Raw genomic sequence first — 23302 nt, 5'->3', positions numbered from 1 at the left:
TGTCCCGGTTGCCCCTCTTCCAGGCCAGCCCTCTGCTGTGGCCAGGGAGTGCAGTGGAGGATGGCCCAGGTGCTTGGGCCCTGCACCCCATGGGAGACCAGGAAAAGCACCTGGCTCCTGGCTCCTGCCATCGGATCAGCACGGTGTGCCGGCCACAGCGCGCTGGCCGCGGCGGCCATTGGAGGGTGAACCAACGGCAAAGGAAGACCTTTCTCTCTGTCTCTCTCTCTCACTGTCCACTCTGCCTGTCAAAAAAAAAAAAAAAAGAAAGAAAGAAAGAAAAAACAAAGGATGAAGAAAGGGCTAAACTTGAACAGAAGAAGAAAACAGATTTTCAATATAAACAAGAAACCAGAACAATCAAATTGAAATCCTCCAGCAGGACACTGCAAATGTGTTTCAAGCGCTACATTTCCTCCACTGACTGCAACTGAATGGCAGAAAGGGCATTAGAATCAGCAGTCAACAGACTAACAGACTAACACTAGATGCCTTTGGGAGTAGGTAACAGACCCTTCTCCATCACTGCAGCAGACAATGACAGAAACTCAAAATGGACAAAAATACTATCAAACACACATAGATAGGTCATCCAAGTAGTGAAAACCCATCAGGCCAAGATGCCAGAGAACACACTCCACAGGATTCAAAATCACCTCTAAAATCTAAGCCACCAGCTGGTGGGTGTGGATAGATCACACTGATGTCAATCAAATCCAGTCATTCTCACAGGCACTCAGCCACTACAGGGTCCTCCACAAACCATTTTGGGAGCAGTGGTCTCATCTCCTTCAAGCACAACACCTGGCAGACCCCTGTCAAGAAAGACCCATCCCTCCCCTGTGAAGACCCTTCTCTGAAGAAAGGTGGGGGCTGCCCACAGCTAGACTGCTTGCACTATGATTAACAACACTCAAGGCCGGCGCCGCGGCTCACTAGGCTAATCCTCCACCTTGAGGTGCCAGCACACCGGGTTCTAGTCCCGGTCGGGGTGCCAGATTCTGTCCTGGTTGCCCCCCTTCCAGGCCAGCTCTCTGCTGTGGCCAGGGGGTGCAGTGGAGGATGGCCCAAGTGCTTGGGCCCTGCACCCCATGGGAGACCAGGAGAAGCACCTGGCTCCTGCCATCGGATCAGCGCGGTGCACCAGCCGCGGTGGCCATTGGAGGGTGAACCAACGGCAAAGGAAGACCATTCTCTCTCTCTCTCTCACTCTCACTGTCCACTCTGCCTGTCAAAAACACACACACACACACACACACACACACACACACTCAAGCAGCTAGGGAGGTAGCTCTTGTGTTTCATATACCACAAATTTCTGTTTTTCACACACACACACTATACTATGCTTACCATTTCCTGGGAGGCCCCAAAGCCTGACTTATCATGCCAATTTGTATTCAACAATGGGCTGCTGATTCTCCACCCCACTTCGTGACTGGCCCCTGTGGATCTGTCTCAGGGGCCACCCCAGACAGGCCTCCACTGTTGAAGGGCTTCTGTGGCATCTCAGCCCACATTTATTACTCACTGCCAGATGCCATCTGGTCAAAATCTCTCTTCTATCCCAGCTGAACTCCCAATCACAGGAAGAATCATACTGTCTAGTGACTTGAACAAATCTGATTGCCAATATTAAACTCACTCTAGAGCCTCATCAACAGAACTATTCCTTCTCTGCTTTGTTTTTTAACTAAACCACCTAATGCAATGGCAGGACTGAAACACGAAACAATAGGTCAGTAAAGTCACCAACAAGCCCAAAACACTCCAAAAAATCAAAGAAATAGCCAACATTTGTTGGAGAAAGTGCCAGAAGGCTAGAGGAAGAGAATATCAACAGAAGACTAGAAGAAAAGGACAACCAACACAGTCAAAAGGTCACAAAACAAGTAACAAAGAATGACTCCTGTGTATTCTATTTTAGTTGATGAAGGAGAAATGTATTAGGGGTTCATTTGATCTGATAAATTAATGACTACAATAATGGTTATGATTTATTAAGCAAGACACAGTGCTAAGTGTTCTACATACATTATGTCTTCTAATCCTTAGAAAAACCTTGTGAAAGAGAGTAACTCTGTCTTATAAATGAGCAGCTGAAACACACACAGATTACATAACTTGCTCAAGGTCACACAGTTCATGAATGGCAGAGTCAGAATCTGAATTCAGCTCTAAGACTCATGACACCACACTACAGTACATGACTTAAAACCTGACTTAAACCACAGTTTCTATGTGCGTAGGTTTTTTAAGATTTATTTATTTACTTGAAAGGCAGAGGGAGGCAGAGGCAGAGAGAGAGAGAAAGAGACAAAGTCTTCCATCTGCTCATTCACTCCCCAGATGGTAGCAACGGCAGAAGCCAGCAGCTTCTTCTGGATCTCGCACGCAGGTGCAGGGACCCAAGCACTGGACCATCTTCTACTGCTTTTCCAGGCCATAGCAGAGAGCTGGATCAGAAGTGGAGCAGCCGGGACTCGAAACGACACCCATATGGGTTGCCGGCACTGCAGGCAGCAGCTTTACCCACTATGCTACAGTGCCAGCCCTTGTACATAGGTTAACAAGGTATCAGTGTGGGGAGCAACTCAAACTAGACTAAGTTACTGGAATTAAGACTTATTCTATGCATCTGCTCTCCCACAATATGGCCTGGGAGAGGAGTAAAACAACTTTTACACAGCTGCCTCTTGCCAATTTGATTGACTGAGCTGCAGGAGCTGATCTTGCTCCTAATTGGAGGAGAGCAGCATGCTCGGCGTGTGGGTAGCAGAGTTGGGATTGGTGGAAGAGGACTATAAAGGAGGAGAGAGACAACATGCACCAGGAACATCCGAATAACATCTGAGCAGCCCCGGAGAGAGCTGGCCGGCGGTGTGCCGCTCCCCCGCAGAAGTGGGGAAAGTGGCAGGGGGAGCCGCCCCTCCACGGAGGTGGAAGGATCAGCAGCCAACCCGAGAAGGACCAGCAGCAAACCCGGGGAGGGCTGAGCAGACAAAAGAACAGCCCAGGGTCCTGTGTCGTTCCTCCGCGAAGAGGGGGAGCAACAATCAGTATGTGCTAATATGAAGTAACGTCTAAGATACAGTAAGTCTAAACAGGTAAGTGTGCTCCAGTCACACTCTAGTATACTACCAGGTGTATAAGACAAAGGACTGGAGGGAATACACATAGAATAACCAACATTTCCGAGACTGGAACAGTGGCAGCCTTAAATAAAGGCAACTGTGGGTTTGAGAATCCGGAAAGTACATACTTTTACTACTGCATTTTGCTATGGTAAGAATTTAACCAACTCATGTCATTTTTCATAAATAAATACATAATAAAATAACTGCTAAAACCAAGATCCTGTAATGAAAAGACACTTTGGCAGCCTCTGCTCACAAAATCTGAACAATCTAAAGAACAAAGGAATGCCCATTTTAATCCAGCATCCTTTTTAGATGTCTTCATCATCAACACTGCTCACCTCCTAAGTATGGACCAAACCAGCTTCTACCCATGGAAAGGAAAAGGCTGTTCCTATGACCCCAGAGAAGACATTGCAGAAACCTAGACAGAGGCATGGAAAGAAGAAAGGCTACTCTAACATAGTCAACAAAGCACAGAGGAATGGGTAGAGGACAGACCCAGGGGAATATGGTCACTGAACAAAGCTAACATTTAGAAATTAATAAGGAAGATGAAGCATGGAACCATCTAAGCAAGGTTAGGACATGGAATTTTCCAGATGCAAACAAAACCCCTAATTCTTGAAGACTAATTTCATCTGTTGAAATGAATAATACTCTTGAAGAGGGGTGGGAATTTGGGAGGGAGGGAGGGAGGGTGGAGGGAAGAATCATGTTACTAAATTTGTACTTATGAAATGCATGAAGTTTATATATGTTAAATAAAGAAGTTGCTGTGAAAAAAAATCATCATTTCTCTACTTACCTTTACTTATCGAACTGCTGTAATTTTATGTTCATTCAAAATTGTTGGCAATGCTTATTAGTGCCCTCCCCACCCATTTTTAAAAGGTCTGAATACTATTTGCTTAAAGAGCAGAAACTCTGGACAGTTTAAGCATAAAGAGGGAATTCACTGGAAAACAAACTTGAGTAAAAACCTAACATCCAAACCTCAGTATAGACAAGAACCAGACCAGCTCCAGGCTATAGGGATTTGTAGAGCTCCATAGAAACAAGGCAGGTCATGATGGGCAGAGATGGCCAGTGGGTCCCCGACATGTGTCAGTGCACTCTCAGAAACTGGTCTATTGTAGTGAGTCAGGTGCCACCCAGTAGTTGCCTACTACACTACAGCATTCACAAAAAAATGCTCTAATTTACATTTGTATATTTAAAAAACTCAAATACTCTACATACTAAATTCATGAACATTTAAATTCACAAATTTTCACTTACAACTACATGTTTCAAATATTACTGTGCATACCACCATAAAAAAAAGTCAATGTACTACATAGATTCCATATCAGAGTTGTTATTGGGATAATCTGACAGTAGAATCATAAAGATTAAACAGCACTAACCAGAAATCAATGGTACAAATATGTTTATCAATTCATCTTTCAAAGGAATTTTTTGTTCTTACAATGAGCCTGTAACTTAAGAAACGGCATGGAATGCCTTTTTCAAATACATGAACAAAGTAAGGCCCCAAACAATAATTTAAGTTCAAACAGAATTTAATTTAAGCTCAAATAGAAAACAAGCACTAAAATCCAATGTCCACTCACATGCTCTCAGGATGAACCAATTAACTCCTTAATTCCCGATTCCTCCTAAAATCCACTAACACCACATTACATTCAATTTTAATTGCTTTCATAATTTAAAAAGGTTACAAATGCTTGCTGTTTGAAACAGACTATTGAAAAAGAAAAGAATATTCCTCCCCCTCTACAACACAGAGATAACTGTGTCAAGCAGGCTGGCCTACTCCTTCAACCATACTCATTACACTATAAAAAAACAAGTAATTTCTTATTTGCTGTTTACCTAATGTTATATCCCCATTACTTTGTTTTTCTGAGATTTTACATCATTCCTTCTTTAAAAAGCAACAGATGCTCATCAAAGAATATCAGAAAACAGAGACAAATAAAAGGAAAGACCCACAATCCTACTCACCAAGAGGCAACTGCCATCTCAGTGTTCTGGCTCCAGATCCTTTTCCACTGTACAGAGGCACTTCAAAAGTTCATGGAAAATCAAATTTAAAAGATGAGCTCTTTGATACAAAGAAAATGAGAAATCCATGCAGTTTTTTCATAGTATACATTTTCCATGAACATCTCTAAGACCTCTCATATATGCTGAACACTTTTCATGTTAACTGGAGCCACTCTACAGCACCCTTCCTAAAACCTACACAGTACTGTGGTCCTCATACATGCTATATGATCCACTAAAAAAGCAGCCAGAAAGATTCAGATCCTCTTCATTTTGGCCAGGATCACCTGGTGTTGACTGGAACACAAGAGACAGAGGACTCAAGCCAACCCTGCCTATACCATGAAAGCAAAATCACAGAGCAGGTTAGGTCGCCCAATGTGTCCTCACTAACTGATTTGGGATAATTTATTCACATGCCAAATGAGGTTGGCATTGTTTTTTAAAAATCTCTTTTGTTGCCAAGGGTATCTAAAATGAAACTCAGTTTATTCATCCAAGGCCAGCTCTCTGCTGTGGCCAGAGAGTGCAGTGGAGGATGGCCCAGGTGCTTGGGCCCTGCACCCCATGGGAGACCAGGAGAAGCACCTGGCTCCTGGCTATTGCCATCGGATCAGCGCGGTGCACTGGCCGCAGCGCGCCGGCCGCGGCGGCCATTGGAGGGTGAACCAACGGCAAAGGAAGACCTTTCTCTCTGTCTCTCTCTCTCTCTCACTGTCCACTCTGCCTGTCAAAAAATAATAAAATAAAATAAATAAATAAATAAATATACACTGCAGAATGGCTAAAGTCAATTACAATGCCCAGTAGTTCACAAACTTTTTTGCAGCAAGAACACTCAGAATCTACCATCAGCAAATTACAAGAACAAAATACACTGTCATTTCCTAGAGTCACCTGCCAATGCAGACATCCACTGTCCTCAGGTGCTTGTTTCCTAGTGTTGCACCCACGCTGTGTCTAGGCTTGACTTTGTTTCAATCCTGCTTGATGTTCACTCTGCTTCTGGACCCTAAGAATTCGGGCCTTGCAATGAATGTGAAAGATTTCTCACCCATTTATCTTCTAATAGTTCCTCCCCTACTCCCTACTTCTGGAAATTCACAGAAGGTAATCCTGAACCTCTCATTCTAAAGTTCATGAGTTTTAACTTCTCATTTTCCATTCTTTATTCCTCAGTACTGTATTCCAAGCAGTCTGATCCAATCTCCTTTAAAATCAATAGTTTTCTCTTCGATTATATCTACTCAACTATTTAACCTGCCCATTGAGGTTACTTTTTAAAATTTAATGACTACAATTTCCATTTCTAAGAATTCAATTTGGTTCTTTTCCATGTTCTTTTTCTCATCTGCAATCTTTCACTGGGGTCTTCCCTCTTATCTCCAATCATTTTAAATAAATAATCTCTTTCACATGTCCTAGCATCTCTACCTACTGAAGTACTAATTATCCTATTGATACTCTGCTCTCTTTCACAGTAATTCACTTCATTGTGTGGCTGGACAGTTGTGTACCGTGAGCTCAGCTTCAGCATGAGCTGTTTCTTCAGTAGACACAATGACCTGGCTCTGCAGGACAGCATCACAGTTCCTTCTAAGGGCTCTACTAGTGTCCACAGTTGTGGGCTAGGTTCTGTGCTAATTTCTCAGCTTGACGGTTAGATTTTAAGAAACTGTGGATTTGAATTCACTCCCATTGTGAGCTGGAATTTAGATGTCTTGTTGGTTTACTGTTTATTATTAGTCCCAATTACCACCAGCCCTGAAGGACAAGGTTCTCTGCACTTTCTCAGACTAGCAGTCAAGTTGTTCTCAGCCTTCTCTCACAGATGTAACAGCCCATCATGAGTTTGTGCTGGAGGACCTCCACTCCACCCTCCTACTGTATGCAGGCCTCACACCACCTCTGCTCCTTCAAGAGACCCTCCAGACCAAGATGTGGCACTTGTACCCTCCCAGCTCTCAGTTTTCACCTCTGGCACAAGTCAAGCTCGCAAATGCTTCGGACTATTGTTGCTATATTTTGTCAGCAATTTCTGTGCTTATAGGAGAGTAAGATGGGCAGTCTCCATATGAGCTGCATTGGCAATGTCACTGGAAGCCTCCAGTAGTTAGAACATACGAGGCTGGAACATTAACTTCAGAGAATTGTGATGATTACTTCCATTTTGCCAATGACAATGGCCTACATTTTTTTCAGCCTTGACAACAACTTTCAAATTTGGGGTAAAAAAAAATTCCCAAGACATACTAAAATCATTTTGTCACTATTTCAAATGCCTGTCTACTCATTTAATAATTCTAATTCATCTTATATCTCACTCCTAGAATTTTAGTGAAATCAGAAGACTGGAAAAGATAACCATTTCCCATCTAATCAATGAATCCAATGGTCTTTTTAGTACTCATCTCATTCACCTCTCTGCAGCAATATTTTTTGATCATTCCAGTTTTTCTATTCCAACACTACCTCATTTTTTCTTTACTGTTCAATTTATTTTTTTAAGATTTATTTATTTATTTGAAAGGCAGAGTTAGAGGGAGGGAGGGGAAGAGGGAGGGAGATACAGAGAGAGAGAGAGGTCTTCCATCTGCTTGTTCACTCCCCAGATGGTAGCAACAGCAGAAGCCAGGAGCTTCTGCCAAATCTCCTACGGGGGTGCAGGGGCCCAAGCACTGGGCCATCTTCTACTGATTTCCCAGGACACAGCAGAGAGCTGGATTGGAAGTGGAGCAGCTGGGACTCAACCATCGCCCATGTGGGATACCAGCACTGAAGGCGGTGGCTTAGCCCACTCCACCACAGCACCAGCCCCGGTCATATATTTGTTATCGCTATGTTATCAATCACTTCCTAATATATGCCCTTAACTCTCCCCTCTATAATTCTTCCAGTAAACCATAATCAGATTAATATTCCTATAATGTCTCTCTCCTTATATGAAGCATTCACATTCTCCATCTCCAATACAGTGACTCATTATGCACTAATACTATGAGAAGACATTTTGTGGATTTCTTGCCACCAACGTGTCAACAGTAACACCACCTCACAAGTACTAACTGCATACTATGTACCTGATAAGGTGCGAAGCACCTCACCTGTTATCAGTTGATCCTCACAATACCTGTATGAAGAAGGTTCAACTACTACACAATTCTTCAGGGATGAGGAAAGTAAAGCGCGAAGATTAAGTAGCCAACTCAAGAAAACACAGCTAGCAAGAGGCTGAGTCAGTTTTATGTTATACCAAGTCCAGCCTCTTAAACAGTGTATATTATCTCCACAAGCACTTGTACCCAAAGCCCCTACCCTTCCTGTGATTGTAAAAACCATCCATCCAAACAGCCTCTTTTTTTTTTTTATTATTTTTATTTTTTAACAGGCAGAGTGGACAGTGAGAGAGAGAGAGAGAGGGAGAGGAAGGTCTTCCTTTGCCGTTGGTTCACCCTCCAATGGCCGCCATGGCCAGCGCGCTGCAGCCGGCGCACCGTGGTGATCCGAAAGCAGGAGCCAGGTACTTCTCCTGGTCTCCCATGGGGTGCAGGGCCCAAGCACCTGGGCCATCCTCCACTGCACTCCCGGGCCACAGCAGAGAGCTGGCCTGGAAGAGGGGCAACCGGGACAGAATCCGGTGCCCCGACCGGGACTAGAACCCGGTGTGCCGGCACCGCAAGGCGGAGGATTAGCCCAGTGAGCCACGGCGCCAGCCCCAAACAGCCTCTTAAAAGCTCTGCCTGGTTTCTTCTACAGGGACCTCACACTAATGCACTCAAAACCAAAATCAGGATCACACTGCCCATGCTGTGGTGGTCCAATCACAGTGAAAAACTTACTAACCAACCAGTCATGCAAGTCAGAAACCAGAAATCACCCTTATTTTCTCACTCACCTACATCTGCAACCTATGACCAAATTCTGACCATCTTCTTCCTCTCTAACCTCTACGGCATCCACCTTCCTCCAGCCCAAGAACCACCCTTGCCCAGCTGCTACAGCCTAACTCATCTGCATTCTCATTTCTTTCAACCCATTCTCCACTGTGCAAAACAAACCAAAAAAACACATCCTCCCCAAAAGATGATTTAAAAATACAAATCTTATTTTTTCATCAATTTGAGACTCAAAATCATAGCTTTAAGTCCATCTTTATTCCAGAGTCTGAAACTATAGGAATGCAAGTATTGGTGACATCTGGGTTTCAGTAACAAAGCAATTTTCAGTGAGCCAAAAATGATGCCAAGGCAGAAAGAGGAGCAAACTGAGAGATGATGACTAAAAGGACAGCACCTGAGGTTTTCAGCACTTGGCTCCAGTGACTCCTGAAGCAGAGCAGAAACCTAAACCTGCCCACATTTCAAGGTATTTTTCTCATTACACTGTGATACCCCAGAACCCTTCCAAAAAAATCCTTTTTCTCTAAAGTAGTTCAGACTAAGTTTCTAGCTTGCAACCAAGATTCTTTGCTAAGAAAAAGGCTTTCAAAGAAATAAGGTAACACACTTAAAGATAGTATGCCTACAAGGCAAAAACTGAAATTCCATATAAAGTAAAAAATACCTTTGCCTAGCATATATATATACATACAGTCTATGTTTCTAAACTCATGCACCTCTTCCATTTAAAGATGTTACATAAAATGCTTTAGGTCAAGCCCATGCTTTCCTTTATGTTCTCCAAACCATCACAGTAAGGGCTGGATGAAATCTGGAAAAAAAAAAATCAGGGGCAGGCATTTGCCCTTCCAGTTAAGACACCTGTGTCCCTATTAGAGTACTGGGGCTCAATGCTCAGCTCTGGCTCCGGAGTCCAGCTTCTGCTAATCCAAATCCTAGAAGTAGCAATGATGGCTCAAGTAATTGGGTCCCTGCCACTCACATGCGAGACCCAGATCAAGTTCCTGGTGGCCGCAGCTCAGTAGGCTAATTCTCCGCCTTGCGGCGCCAGCACACCGGGTTCTAGTCCCGGTTGGGGCGCCGGATTCTGTCCCGGTTGCCCCTCTTCCAGGCCAGCTCTCTGCTGTGGCCCGGGAGTGCAGTGGAGGATGGCCCAGGTGCTTGGGCCCTGCACCCCATGGGAGACCAGGAGAAGTACCTGGCTCCTGCCTTCGGATAGGCGCGGTGCGCCGGCCGCAGCATGCCAACCGCGGCGGCTATTGGAGGGTGAACCAATGGCAAAGGAAGACCTTTGTCTCTCTCTCACTGTCCACTCTGTCAAAAAAAAAAAAAAAAAAAAAAAAAAAAGTTCCTGGTGGCTGGTTTCAGTCTTGGTCCAAACACAGCAGGTATCCGAAGACTGAACAGTAGATTGGGGCACAAGCTGTCTCTCCCTGCCTCTCAAATTTAAAGTACTAACAATTTACATCAGAAGTAAAAGCGTAACTATACAATACAAATCAGGGCCCGCATTGTGGCAAAGCGGTAATACCACTGCCTGCAGTGCTGGCATCCCATATGGGTGCTAGTTCAAGTCAAAGCTGTTCCACTTCTGATCCAGTTCTCTGCTGTGGAGGATGGCAGACCTGAGAAGGCAGTGGAGGATGGCCCAAGTCCTTGGGCCCCTGTACCCACGTGGGAGACCCAGACAAAGATCCTGGCTCCTGGCTTCAGATCAGCACAGCTCCATCTGTTGCAGCCGGTAGGGGAGTGAACCAGCAGCGAATGGCAGGTAGGTATCTCTCTCTCTCTCTCTCTCTCTCTCTGCCTCTCTCTGTTCAACTGACTTTCAAATAAATAATCATTTAAACAAATACACATCATGTTATGTCCCTGTTTCTTTGGGTACAGCCCACACAACACAGCATAAATGCCAACTCTATCTAGGTGACTGACCCTTCCCCACCATCCTCTTTCCTAGTTGTGATATTGCATCATCAAGTATTATAAACTCATCTTGTTCTTAACCAAAAATTTTACCTATTGCATAAAGATGTTGTAAAGTAGTGTGCCACAGAAGAAACAATGGAGTTGTGGAAACCACAGATTATATTCTATGCGAAGACTTTTTCTGTTGCCATCTGGTGGTTTGTATATAAAATCAACACTGACTTCCATCGTACAGAGGGGCTTGGTCACACACTATCTTGTTCTTTCTGCATCATCTCCAACATCTAGGGAGAAGTCAAGGCAGAACTGAACCTCACTCTGAAAAAAAACCCTGACAATCAGAAACATACCACAAATAAATTTATGACTACATTGAAAAAAAAAAAAAAACCCACAGACACTACCACCCCTGGAAGTGACCACCTTGTGTAAATGTGACTAGGTTACAACAATGACATAAAAAAAATTCCTTATTTCATGTCTGAAATACTCAGATTTCTTGGGGTACTCAAGTTCCTATCCCCAATTATTATCAATAGTCACAGAGACAATAGTAGGATTCATATTCCTCCCCTAGGCCACCACAGTCACTCTTTGGTTACTTCCCCATATTCTTTTCTTGAAAACATCACCTGTGTTAAATCAAACTTACAGAGCACTGCAAATCTCACATGCTAAAGAATCAAATCGAGAACACAGAGTTCAGAAAAAGCAGCACACCACTGCACCAAAACCTGATTTTTTTTCTGCATCATAATATGAGTTCCAGGGTCTAGCCCATTTTCTAAAGCTCACATCTGCAAAGACTACTCGATTAAAAATCATAATATTTTTTAAAATATAACAAAGCCAAAAACATCAAGAAGTACCTTCTTAGCCCCATTCAACAAGCTAATCTCCAAAGATCAGTAAATAAATAAATCATATCAGTTGTCAAGAAACTGGATTGATAGCTGTATCTTCACTAGATATTGCCTGAGCATTAGTGTCAACTAAGCCTATTAAAGTGAAAAATAATTCTTGTGTTAATTTTAAGGACTCTCTGCTTTACTAAAAGTCCATAATGAAGACAATTAAGCCAAAACAACATGAGGTTGAGCACAGAAAACTCAAACACCAACTACTAATCTCTTTCATTACTTATGGTCACTGTCCAGTAAACAGCAACACTTACAACAAATTCCTATCCCATATCTTGTTATATCTCTCAGAGCATCAATTACCTTTGGTAGGTTTCTATTAATCTCATTACTCTTTCTTCTTCTGACCACTTAGATAAATTTTCTTAAAATAAGATGCTTATTTAATTCTCCAAATTTACAGCTTACATTGATAAATTATGCCACTACTTTGCTTTAGAGAACCTAAAATTTTGAGCATGAACCATTGTAAGGCTACAGTAAGTGCATCATGTGTTAGCATCTCAGGAGAAATGCTGTCTTCAACACTGAACATACCTGGCAAACTAAAATGAAGAGAGTTAAATTCCAGGGACTAAGACATATGGAATTACAGAATCCCCAAAGAGGAGACACACTTAGAGAGTCTGGTGAGGGCAGAAAGGATGTGACAACATACAGAAGATCAGAGAATCAGAGCAGAACAGATTTGAACAGTGAGTCTAACCGCCTCCCTCTTTATAGACGAGCAAACAGAGCGAGAGAGGCTACCCGACTTGCTCACACTGCAAGGCAGTCACAGACGAAATAAAACCAGAGCTACCGGCGCTTAGCCCAATGCCTTCTCCATTCACTACATCGTGTTTCTAGGAAAGCTTTATTAAAAATATTCTCATTCCCACAATAACCACAGGGGAATGGGGCCAGCCTAATGCAATGAGTCTCTGGCTTTAGAACTGTCAGGAAGCCAGATCACCTAAATACCAACACAGCAAATGCATAAACAGATTCCTGAAGCAATGATCCCAAATATTTGTGGGTGTGTATGTTTGGATACAGTAAAACTAGTGTTAATATAATGAAGTTCCAAGATTAATTGCAATAAACTTCTTCACAACAGGTCTCAGGTATGGTCCAACTATGACAGATTTACATTTCAGGAATTCACTAAAAATTTTAACTGTAATTTCTATGTGCCACCAGAGGATGGCAGAAGGTGCCACTTGCAGGCTCAACTAACCATATATTCTCCTTCAGGATTATGGGTACAGTTGTTCATGACTTTTTAATGGGGAAGTGTACAAATTCAGGGGAAACTTTAAGAAAATGTGTTACAGAAACACTGAAGTCAAATCAGAATAAAAGGACTACATGAACTAAGATACTCAGCTACATTACACACAATGTATCATTGTATACCAAGAGTATTTAAACAATAAAACTGAAATCAACAGTTTTGCATTTTCTAACCTAAGTGTTCCTCTTCTTCATACTATCCCTTTCACCCAGATTTTCATTCCCACCCTCTGCTTTCATGAATTGGACTTCAAGGGCCTACTTTCAGAACTACCATTTTCTAAGTTGCTTAGAGAAACTGAAGCCATGAGCCATCACAATCCAGCTTGTTTCCTCCTGCTGCTATGTGCATTCCCTTCTCTATGTGTAGTCAGGCAATATCCCTAGTCTCCCGGCTCCTGGACACCTTGAGGAAGGCCAGAGAGCAAGCAGAATGACACTGCCTGCCACAGACCAACACCATCTCACACACCCCATCCTATGCAGCAAAAACCACCCAAGGGCTCCTCAAAAAGCCCATGGCTATGGGTATGGTGAAAAAAAATGCATGAATTTCACAACTTTTCTGGCCAACATACTTCCATTTTTTCCAGGAATTTTTTGAAGTGCCCTTGTACAAGCCAGTTGGTACATTTAACTAGAAAGACTTATCATTCATCACTTAATTACCCATTTAACTTGCAGTCTTTCCACTTTGTTTCACCTAAATATTTGAGAGCACAGGAAGCTTCCTGGATATACAGGGTGATAATGGCTATTACTGGATTTGCAAGGCCAACAAAGTAGCCAATAACCACCTGTTAAACATGCAACAGCCCAATCAAGGTAGCCTGGGACTCCTAGAAAGTCAAGTTAAAGTTGTGAGGGGAAGGGGCCAGGGATAAGAGGAAGAGGGGCAACGAATCACTTGTCGATTCACAGAAGGCAGTGCGGGCTCAAAGGAAACCAGACTTGCAGTGACCTCGATTAACACTGTGCTGTAATTTCCCCAGCAAACAACTGACAGAAAAGCCTAATTAGGAGACCACCCAGGGCTGAGAACTGACTTAACACAAGTGATCCTGGCCACAGGAAAGCATGCTAGGGTGGCAGAGAACCCAGAGATTATGAGATCAACCATCACAAGAATAAAAATGTTAACGAGAGAGACAAGAATCACTTGTCAAACTTCTAAAAAATGCCCAATTCTGAGAGTCAACAGACCTCAAGTGGAGCTCGAATTTTCAATTATTTTTAGGATTTCACCGGTGACTATGATGCATGCTCCAGATGAGCACCCAAGTAGGAGCTCAGCAGTCTGCACAGGAATAAACAGAACTTGCATCTTAAAAGCAAGTAGCTCAGAGAGATCATGAACCTGGGACAGGCGTTAGTTAGTAGACAGGTTTAAGGTCCATAAGCTGCCGGAATGACTTGGGGGATGACTGGACGCCCAGGACAATGTCTGAAGGAAAACTGAATCCTGTGATCTCACTTAAAGGCTAAGCGCTGCGGTTCTTAGACTTGGCTACACATTCTAATCACCTGGACAGCCTGGCTCTCTCGACACCCAGGTCAAACCTCAAATCCATTCAACAAAGTCTAGAAGAGAGATGGAGGCGCAACACTGAAAGCTCCCAAGTGCCTCCAATGTGCACCCACGCTTGAGAAACACCAGCTTAGAGAGTTCTGGGGAAATCAGCAGACTGGAGTGAGGAGAAACAAAGCAGTGCACATCAGCGGTTCTGAAACTCAAGTGTATGCCACAATTCCAGAGAAAGCAAGCTGCAGCTCAAGTTAGCACAGAAGGAGGTGGTCCCTTAAAGTTTTACCAATCCCCCAGGGAGCCGGTGGGTGGGGGAGAGTGTGTGCTCCAAGTTTGATAACCACTGGCCTCAGAGACTGGAAACAACTGCAGGGAGAAACTGCATGCTATGAACAACCAGGGACCGTAACTGACAAGAGCACTCCTATCCCTCTGGGACTGATGAGTACAAACTCCATCTATGATGTGTCCTGAAAACCACCAGAACCAATACATCAGCAGTCAAGCTAAAGGTACCACTGACCACATGCGATACTTAGGATCCATCCTTCTCCCAAGCCACTCCTATCTTCTCAGCAGAAAGTATAAAGAAAGTGTGTATTGCCACCTGCCTTTCAGAGTTAAAGATTTGGCTTTCTAAGTATCTAGAAAAGTCACAAGCAATTAAATAATCACCAATAATCTGTGTGCAACTCCTTATTACCATGTAGAACAGAGTTACTCCAGAACATTAAAAAGGTGTTTTTTTTTTTGTTTTTTTTTTTTTTTTTTTTTGTAAGATCTGAACTGCCTCCAGGGTCAACAATATCTTCTTTTGCAACTTCTGCTGATTATATGTAACTTATACTGATAAAGGATGCATTTATTCTCCCCCAGGATGATATGACCCAGCCTACCCAATAGCTTCACCTCGCTACATAGTAACAACATGGTGCTTATGACCAGTTGCAACTTACTGGTAACTACCCCATTTAGAATATTACATTGTATCTGATAAGATTCAAGAGATCACACTCCTTGCATATGACCGGCTCATCATCCCATCAGAAATCGCTATAGCAGCACCGGAATTTTCATTTTCAAGATACATGAGCTTTTGTCAAACGGTGACATCTCCTCTGTAATATGAATTTTCAATATGATATAAAAAATGATGGATATATTACACATTTCACAGAGCACAGAGAACAGAAACCTGTCAATGAATTTAAAATTTGTGACAATCTATTTGAAATTCTACACTAAAAGATCTGTACACTTTTACAAACCATATAAATGTAAAACAGATACCAATGTTTTTACTGACAAGGAATAAAATATTCCTCCCTAAGAAAGTTTGGCAGTTGCCTTAGTATTTTAATTAATGTATTTTCATTCATTTTTCAGCTGTAAAAATACCTCAAACAGCCTTCAGAGTGCCAATGACCAAAACTTTACATCCATGTAATAAACTTCAAAACAAAGCCACTGATTTTCCCCACTGTTTCAATCTGTGCACATCTTCAAACACACAAATGCAAATATCTTACTGTAAAGTGCAAGTCACTTTTTTTTTTAAAAAGTCACTTTTTAAAAGAAACTCAATAATAAAACACCATTTCTATTCTAAAGGTCAAATCAAGTGATTTCAATTTCTTCAGTTAAACCTGGCTTCTCTGGCAATCCAGATCCCATTTTACAAAATGACTTAACAGACGCCTTGCTTCCAGACTAAGATATTAGACAAGAAGCACAAATAGAAATGAAAACTGTACAACTAATGCTGGAGTTAAATTGAGCATAAGCAGGACGATTTGTTTTCACGTAGTAAGACCTCATGGAACCCATTTATGAACCCCTGGGTGAGGCACAATTCAGATACTATTAGATAAGCAGTTTAAAAATGTTGAGTTCGCTTCTAAACTGTGGCATGCGGGCTTTGAATTCGGACCCTCAACATGCTGGTGCGTTTGAACCCTTTCCTGTGCAGTAAGCTAAATCATCCGCACGTGACGCAGAACTGGAGTTCAAGGCTGTCCCACGTCAGTCAGCCTCCGAGCACCCAGTTCCTCACCGAGATGGCTTTCCAGGATACAGCTAATGAACACAGCCCAAAGTTAATACGACTAGCGCTGCCAACAGCAGAAGAGCCTGGCTAACCTACAGACCTCATCCGAAAAGGGTGGTATGTCGGCGGCTGTTTCTCCCCCACCGCCTCTTGTAAGACAGCGAACTGCAGCGGACAGGGTGCCGGCCGAGGGGCGGGCGAAGGGCTCGGGCCGGCCGGGGACAGCTCCTTTCACGGAGACCCCTCCTCACCGTGCCAGAGGTCATCTGGAACCGGCAGCTCGGCGCTTCCTATGGCAGCGATCACCCCTGTGTTCCAAACCGAGGCCCACGGGGCGAGGGAAACAAAGCCAAGCCGCACAGCTGTGGGCACGGAAAGTTTTGCTCCACCGACCGCTCGGTCCCACCTGGGGGTCGGGCTCGGGGCAGGCGGGCGCTGCGGGAGGCCGGGGTTGCCCGGGAGGGGGGCGCCCTGCAGCTGGCGCGGCTGCACCTGACTCTGGTGGGGGGGTGGGGGTCGGGGGTCCGCGGGGGCGAGCCCCGCACCGCCGCCCAGACTCCGCGGGGGCACAGAGCGACGCCCGTCCAGCGGCTGCAGCTCGGCGCGCTGGGTCGGACTCGGGCAGCCTCTCCAGGAGCGGGTGCCTGGGGCTCCCCGCCTTGCAAGGCTTTCCTTTTGCAGGGTGGGCTTCGAGGCGCTCCCCTGCCCCTCCTCCGCCCCGGGTGGGTCTAGCGGGCACCCCGCGCGCCGCAGTCCTGGCCCGGCGGCTCGCGGGGGGCGGCAGGGGACACCGCGCACCCGCGCTCGCGAAGTTCGCCGCGCTGCACCCCGAAGCGGCGCGCGACCTCCGCAGCCCGCCCCCGGGGCGGCGCCCGTCTCCCCGGAGCCCACTCCCGGCCCCGGCCCGCGCCTACCTTGAGCCAGCGCCCGCAGCAAGTGCAGCTGGAGCAGCAGCAGCGCCCACCGCCCGCGGCCCGGGCTGAACTTTGCCGCCCGCCGCCCGGCGGTGCCTGGCGCCGCGCGGGGTCCCGGGCGCTCGCGGCCGAGGCAGGGGCCCGGCCAGGACCCCGCGCGCTCCGGGGGCGGCGGGCCGCCGGCGGTCACCGAGGGCCGGGCACCCCGGACCATGCCGAGGAGCTGCCCCCCGGAGCGCCACGCCGCACCGGACGGCCGGGACGGCCCCGGGTGGACGCGGCGCCCGGCGCCGAGGGGCGGCGTCCCGGGTGCCCGCGAGAGGGGCGCGGCGGGGGTCGAGCGAGGCGGAGGAGAAGTTGTCAGCGGGGGCAGCTCTCGTCGCGACGCCCGGAGCTCTTCGGGGCGACCGCCGCCGCCGCCAGGCCGGAACGCGGGGCTCCGCCGCGCTGTCCGAGAGGGGCCAGCCGGGCGCTGAGGCACCGCCACCGCCGCCGCCGCCCCCACCCGGCGCTGAGGAGAAAGTGCGCCCGCCCGCGCGCCGGCTCTCGCCCTCCGCCGCCGCCGCCGCCGCTCCCCATTCACAGCCCGGCCGCACGCGCCGCCCGCGCCCGCCGCCCGCCGCTGATTGGCCGAGGGAGGCGGCTCCGCTCCCGGGGCCCGCCCCCACGGCCCTCGCTTGTTTTCAAACTCGACGCGCCCGCCCGCCTGCAATTTCGCGCCGGCAGCGGCGCTGGACTCGGGCGACTTCCCGCGCCGGCTGCGCCCCCTAGGGACCCGCGGCGGGGACTGCAGGCGGCGCGTCTACGGCACGCGCTCCCCACGGCCGGGCGCGCGGGCAGGGCGGCGCCGCCCGTCCGAGCCCCGTGGCGGAGCGGGCGCCCAGGTGCGGCACGTGCAGGTGTGGCGGGCCTCGCAGACCTGCGGGAGCGGCGGGCGGGTGGGTTCGCCGCTGCGAGCGCCCTGGGAGCCGCCCTGCTCCCCGCCCGGGGCTCTGCGCTTGGGGCGCAGTGGAAGGGGGCGTGGGGGTTCCGCGCCAAGTTGCCGTAATTGCAAACGAGAAACGGGCGCCATCGGTTTCCTAAACGCTAGGGACAAAAGGCACCGTTTGGTTCAAAGCCGCCGCCTGCTCAGAGGAGTGGACATGGCTTCGTAGAGGCGTCCAAGGTCATGTTTGTCCTGGGGGCCGGCAGCACAGGCCGCCTCCGCGGCTCCCGGGTCTGGAGTAAGGGTCCGTCATGGGAGGGGTTTCTCGGCGCCCGCCAGGGCGGGCCGGCCGCCCGGCGAGCATGTGGTAAGCATTAGCCGAGTTTATGGGGTGAAGTAAGCGCTCCGGAGCGGAGAGGCCCGCGCGTGGCGGGAGGAGGGCTGGAAGGTGACACCCAGCCTGCTGCTGCTGGGAGTGGGCCGGGAGGAGCCCGGGGGCACGTGATGGTGACCGGGTGAGATCACCCAGTAGGGAAGGGCCAGGGGCCCGGGTGTGCGCCCCGAGAGACAGCCGCGTCTGGTGGGGTCCGCATCTGGACCCCGGGCGGGAGAGTGGGGAGCAGCAGGCCAAGGAGTCGGAGCCTGCAGAGCACCTGTGGGTGCTGGCCAGCATGGGGCAACCGAGACCCGGGGCAGCTGCCACGTGGAGGAGGCAGACGTGGGACCAGGTGGGACCCCCTCGACCTGCCCCTTGCCCCCTTCCGACACCGTGCTAGAAGGGACACACACACACACACACACCAAAAAAAGGCAGGCACAGATGGATGCTCTGTTCTCTGACAACATCGTGGAGCTTCGAAACGGGCTGTGTCTTCCCGCCTTGCTGTCCTCAGATGAGACGGGGGCACGGGTGGGCTGTCGTTTGTTTGTCGGTATTGCCGGCAGCCCTGAGCTACTCAGTGGGCTCTCTGTGGGCCAGCCCTGAGCAGTGGCGCCGTCTCACTGCCTGTGTGTGAGAGGTGCTGGCAGGAGAAACCTCAGCCTTAACCAAGTGGCGTGACCTGCCCAAGGTCAGCAGGTCCCCTCCCCCCGCTGCCCAGTCTCCATTGCTCTGAGCACCTCTGCTTTGCTGTGAGACTGAGGTATGGGCTACACCCCTGGAGCAGATCAGGGCTTTGAGGTCTTCCTACTTGTGACCTTGGGACAGTTGTTGACTCCATTGCTGCCCAGAGTGAAGGACACTCCCTATCTCCCGGGATTGTTGCAGGAAAGTGAGCTAACACACTCCATAAATGCTGCTTTTCCATCCCCTCCCTCGTGCCGGTGTGGCCTTGCTAGAGCCACTGGTTGTGTTCGGTCAGCAGCCCTATGTCCATGAGTGTGCTTTCGAATCGGAGCTGGAGCCCGTATCCCCAGCCGTACAGGGCCGGCATGAGCAGGGCTCGGGCCACTTCTTGGCTTCAGGACCCTGCAGAAGTGCCCGGAGCCTCATTTGCTGTGATGTATTCTGCAGTTAGCCGAAAGCTTTGTGGAAACTTGCTTGGAGAGTGGAAAGCCCAGGCGGTGCAGGGGCGGTTTTAAGAGATGGATGACGTCACTGCTCCTAGAGAAAGTCCAGAGACCCCTCTGGGAAATTCTTATTCCAAATCTTCCCGCGGAGGCAAGGCTCTGTTATCATCTCCGTTCTGCAGTTGAAGAAGTCGAGCCAAGAAAGTTTAATAGATGCAAAACAACTGTGTTAGAGCCAGGACCAGAATCCACCTCTCCTGAGCCCCTGTCCTCAGACTGTGTTGCTGCTTCCAGATTCATTAGGTCATTATAGGGGGAGGGGCAGCTTAAATGACAGCTGTTCCTTCTTAAAAAAAAAAAAAAAAAAAAAAAAAAAAAAAAAAAAAACCTGCTTCTGTCCAAAAGGCCAATTAATCTCTAACTCAATTTTTTTAAAAAAGATTTATTGGACTTGCAGAAGGACAGAGAGAGAGCAAGCACCTGCATCCATTGGGTCACTCTCCCAGTGGCTGCAATAGCCAGGGTTGGGCCAGGCTAAAGCCAAGAGCCAGGAACTCCATCCAGGCAGCAGGGACCCAAGAACCTGGTTCGTTTTCTGCGGCTGTCTCTGCATCGGCAGGGAGCTGGACTGTGGGCAGAGCAGCAGGGAATCAAACCAGCAGTCAGATAGGGGAGGCGAGCATCGAAAGTGGCAACTTAACTCTCTGCACCTCCATACTGGCCCCTCAACTTAATTCTACCCAGCCCAACAAGAAGACCCGAGAAGAGGACGTGTTATGCTTGCACGTTGGCCTTGGAAAGTCTTTAGTGGGATGTTCTACAAGGCTAGGAGGCACAGGGATGTTACTCCAGGAAAGTAGACATATTTTTCTTTTCAAAAGAAAAAAAAAAAAAAAAAAGACCTGTGGCTGTCCACAGCAAGCAGTTAGGATTCTCTCTGCTTTAAAAAGAGAGAGGAGAGAGTTTTCAAAACATATGATAATTTCCGGGGAATCAGAGTGGTCCCTGAGCCCACGGGTGCTGGCCTGACAATCAGCCTCACCTGGGAGCCTGTGAGCAAGGCAGCCTGGACCTCCCGCATCATACCTGCATTTAGCAAGTCTCCAGTTGATTCCTGTGTAAGTCCAGTCTCCTGGGAATGTAATGTGAGGACTGGAACCCTCGCTCGTGTTCTCCTCCTCTCTGCACTCATTTCTCTTTGGCTTCCTTCTGTGTTCTCTCCTCCCTCTTATGGGCCAGGAGATAAAAAGGAAACTTCCAAAAATGATAGGATTTTAATTTTATTTTTCGATTTTAAAAGGAAAGCTTGCAACTTCCTAGAACATCAACAGTTCAGCTGTATATATATTACAGATCAGAGGCATCTTTGTGTCCGTGTGGAAAAAACAACTAGAGAAAGCAGTACTATTTTGCCATATAGGTAGCTTTTATACATCAATGGGAAAAACACAAGCAAGGCCCATGGAATGACAAACAGAGTACAGGAACAGGCACATCTCAGAGAAATACAAAGGAAAATAAACATTTGAAGAGACACAAAGAAATGGATCCCAAACATGAAAAGACCCAAGCAATAGGGCCAATAAAAAATGTGAACAGACAATGGCCAGAGCTGCAGAGGGTTTGTGGAGATGCACTCATGTATTCTTGGTGAATATATAAATTAAACAGCCATGCTGGAGTTGCTAAATTTTAAATAGGTATTGTCTTTGATTCTCACAAAGGCATAAAGACAGTACAGTACATAGAGCAGATTTAATGAGTATTAAAAGAATAGTTAGAAACATTGATAAATATTTGCTCTATGGAGGTATTTTTTTATAAAATCAACAAGTTAAACAGGTAAGTATTGTCTTATAAAAGAGCATGTCTATAATGTGGAATAATCCTATTTTTTTCTTAGAGCATAGATGTCAAATTCAAAACAGGATTTCCTTCAGGGGACATAGAATTACATGCTTTTCTTTTGCTTTTTAAATTTCCAAGTTTGTTTTTTATAATGAAGATAAACTAATAAAGCTTATTTTTAAAAAGCAGATGTTGAGCAGAAAGAAGTCCTTTCTTACCTATACCTCATTAAGAAACATCCCCAATGGGTTCTCAGTGCTTCTGAGAAAAATAATCCCCAACCATCAGAGGCCAAGTTACAACAAGAACTTGTCCACCAGGGATGCTGTGCCCTTCCGTGTGCCAATCACGCCCCACCACTGCACATGCAGGGCAAGCCTGAGAGCGGTCCCTGGGCCCTGTCCCCGGAGAACTCTCCCGACTGGAGGCCTCAGCCCTTCACTCAGATCCCTGCCAACTGCTAAGCCCAGCCTCAGCCGCACCTTTGTTCCGTTGCCTGGCAACCCATTAATGAGCCTCCAGGTGCTGCCTTTGAGCCCTAATGGGGCATGTGCTCTGGTTACCTTAGAGCCCAACTAGTTTCCTGAAAATATTTTCAGAAGCTAAAATCTCATAAAATACCGTTAAGGAAGCTATGGAGAAGAGAGGTACAGAACTTTACGGAACCTCCGGTTTTCTTTGAAAGTATCCCTCACCCTCAGGCGCCTTGATGTTGTAGGAAGCAGCGGGGGTTGGTAACCCCTGACAAGCAGCCGCAGGTGCCTCCCCAGGGCGGCATGAATCAGGAAGTCAGGTGGGAGCCCAGCCTGCGGTTTCACAAGGCCCCCAGGTGATTCTGTGGCAAGTTCAAAAGCCATTGGCAGGTAGTCATCCCTCCCATCCCTGCTTTTCAGCCAGTGTTTACCCGAACACTTAATTAGCACCAGCCCCAGTGCTAGGCAATAGAGAAACAGCAATTGTGTGATAAGCAAAGGCTCCAAAGGGAATACTGCATAAGGGAGGTAGTATTCCAGAAGTAACATCTAAACGGAGACACAAGGGTGGACAGAGGCTGTTCCAGGCGGAGGGAACAGCACGTGCAAAGCCAAGTTTGAAACTCAGCTTGAGAACAGTGGAGAACCAAGAGGGTTTTCAATACAGGGATTGTGCAATGAAAAATGCTTTCAGACATAATCATTCAGGCCATGCCATGGATCGAGATGGGGCAAGACTGGAAGCCAGGAGACCTGCTAGGAGACCATGGGAGCAATTTAAACAGGAAATAACAGCGGCTGGGACGGTGGAGAGGCGACAGGCTAAGGAGCTCTGAGCTAAGGGGGCAT

The 23302-nt window shown here is 47.2% G+C and overlaps 1 protein-coding gene across 2 annotated transcripts in view; it reads right to left on the bottom strand.

Annotated features, from left to right (window-relative positions):
- The window catches only part of SDK1 (sidekick cell adhesion molecule 1), a 980492-nt gene extending 962255 nt beyond the window's left edge, over nucleotides 1–18237 (bottom strand). Inside the window, exon 1 of one of the 2 annotated variants that reach the window (XM_070064289.1) lies at nucleotides 17699–18237. In XM_070064289.1, the coding sequence (XP_069920390.1) occupies nucleotides 17699–17912 (214 nt within the window). In that variant the 5' untranslated portion in view covers nucleotides 17913–18237. The remainder of the gene's footprint in view (nucleotides 1–17698) is intronic. The other variant, XM_070064291.1, reaches the window with a different exon arrangement.
- Between the last annotated feature and the right edge of the window lie 5065 nt (nucleotides 18238–23302).

This window comes from Oryctolagus cuniculus, chromosome 19 (genome assembly GCF_964237555.1).
Source record: "Oryctolagus cuniculus chromosome 19, mOryCun1.1, whole genome shotgun sequence".
Taxonomy (NCBI): domain Eukaryota; kingdom Metazoa; phylum Chordata; class Mammalia; order Lagomorpha; family Leporidae; genus Oryctolagus; species Oryctolagus cuniculus.
This window is presented reverse-complemented; position numbering and strand designations above follow the sequence as displayed.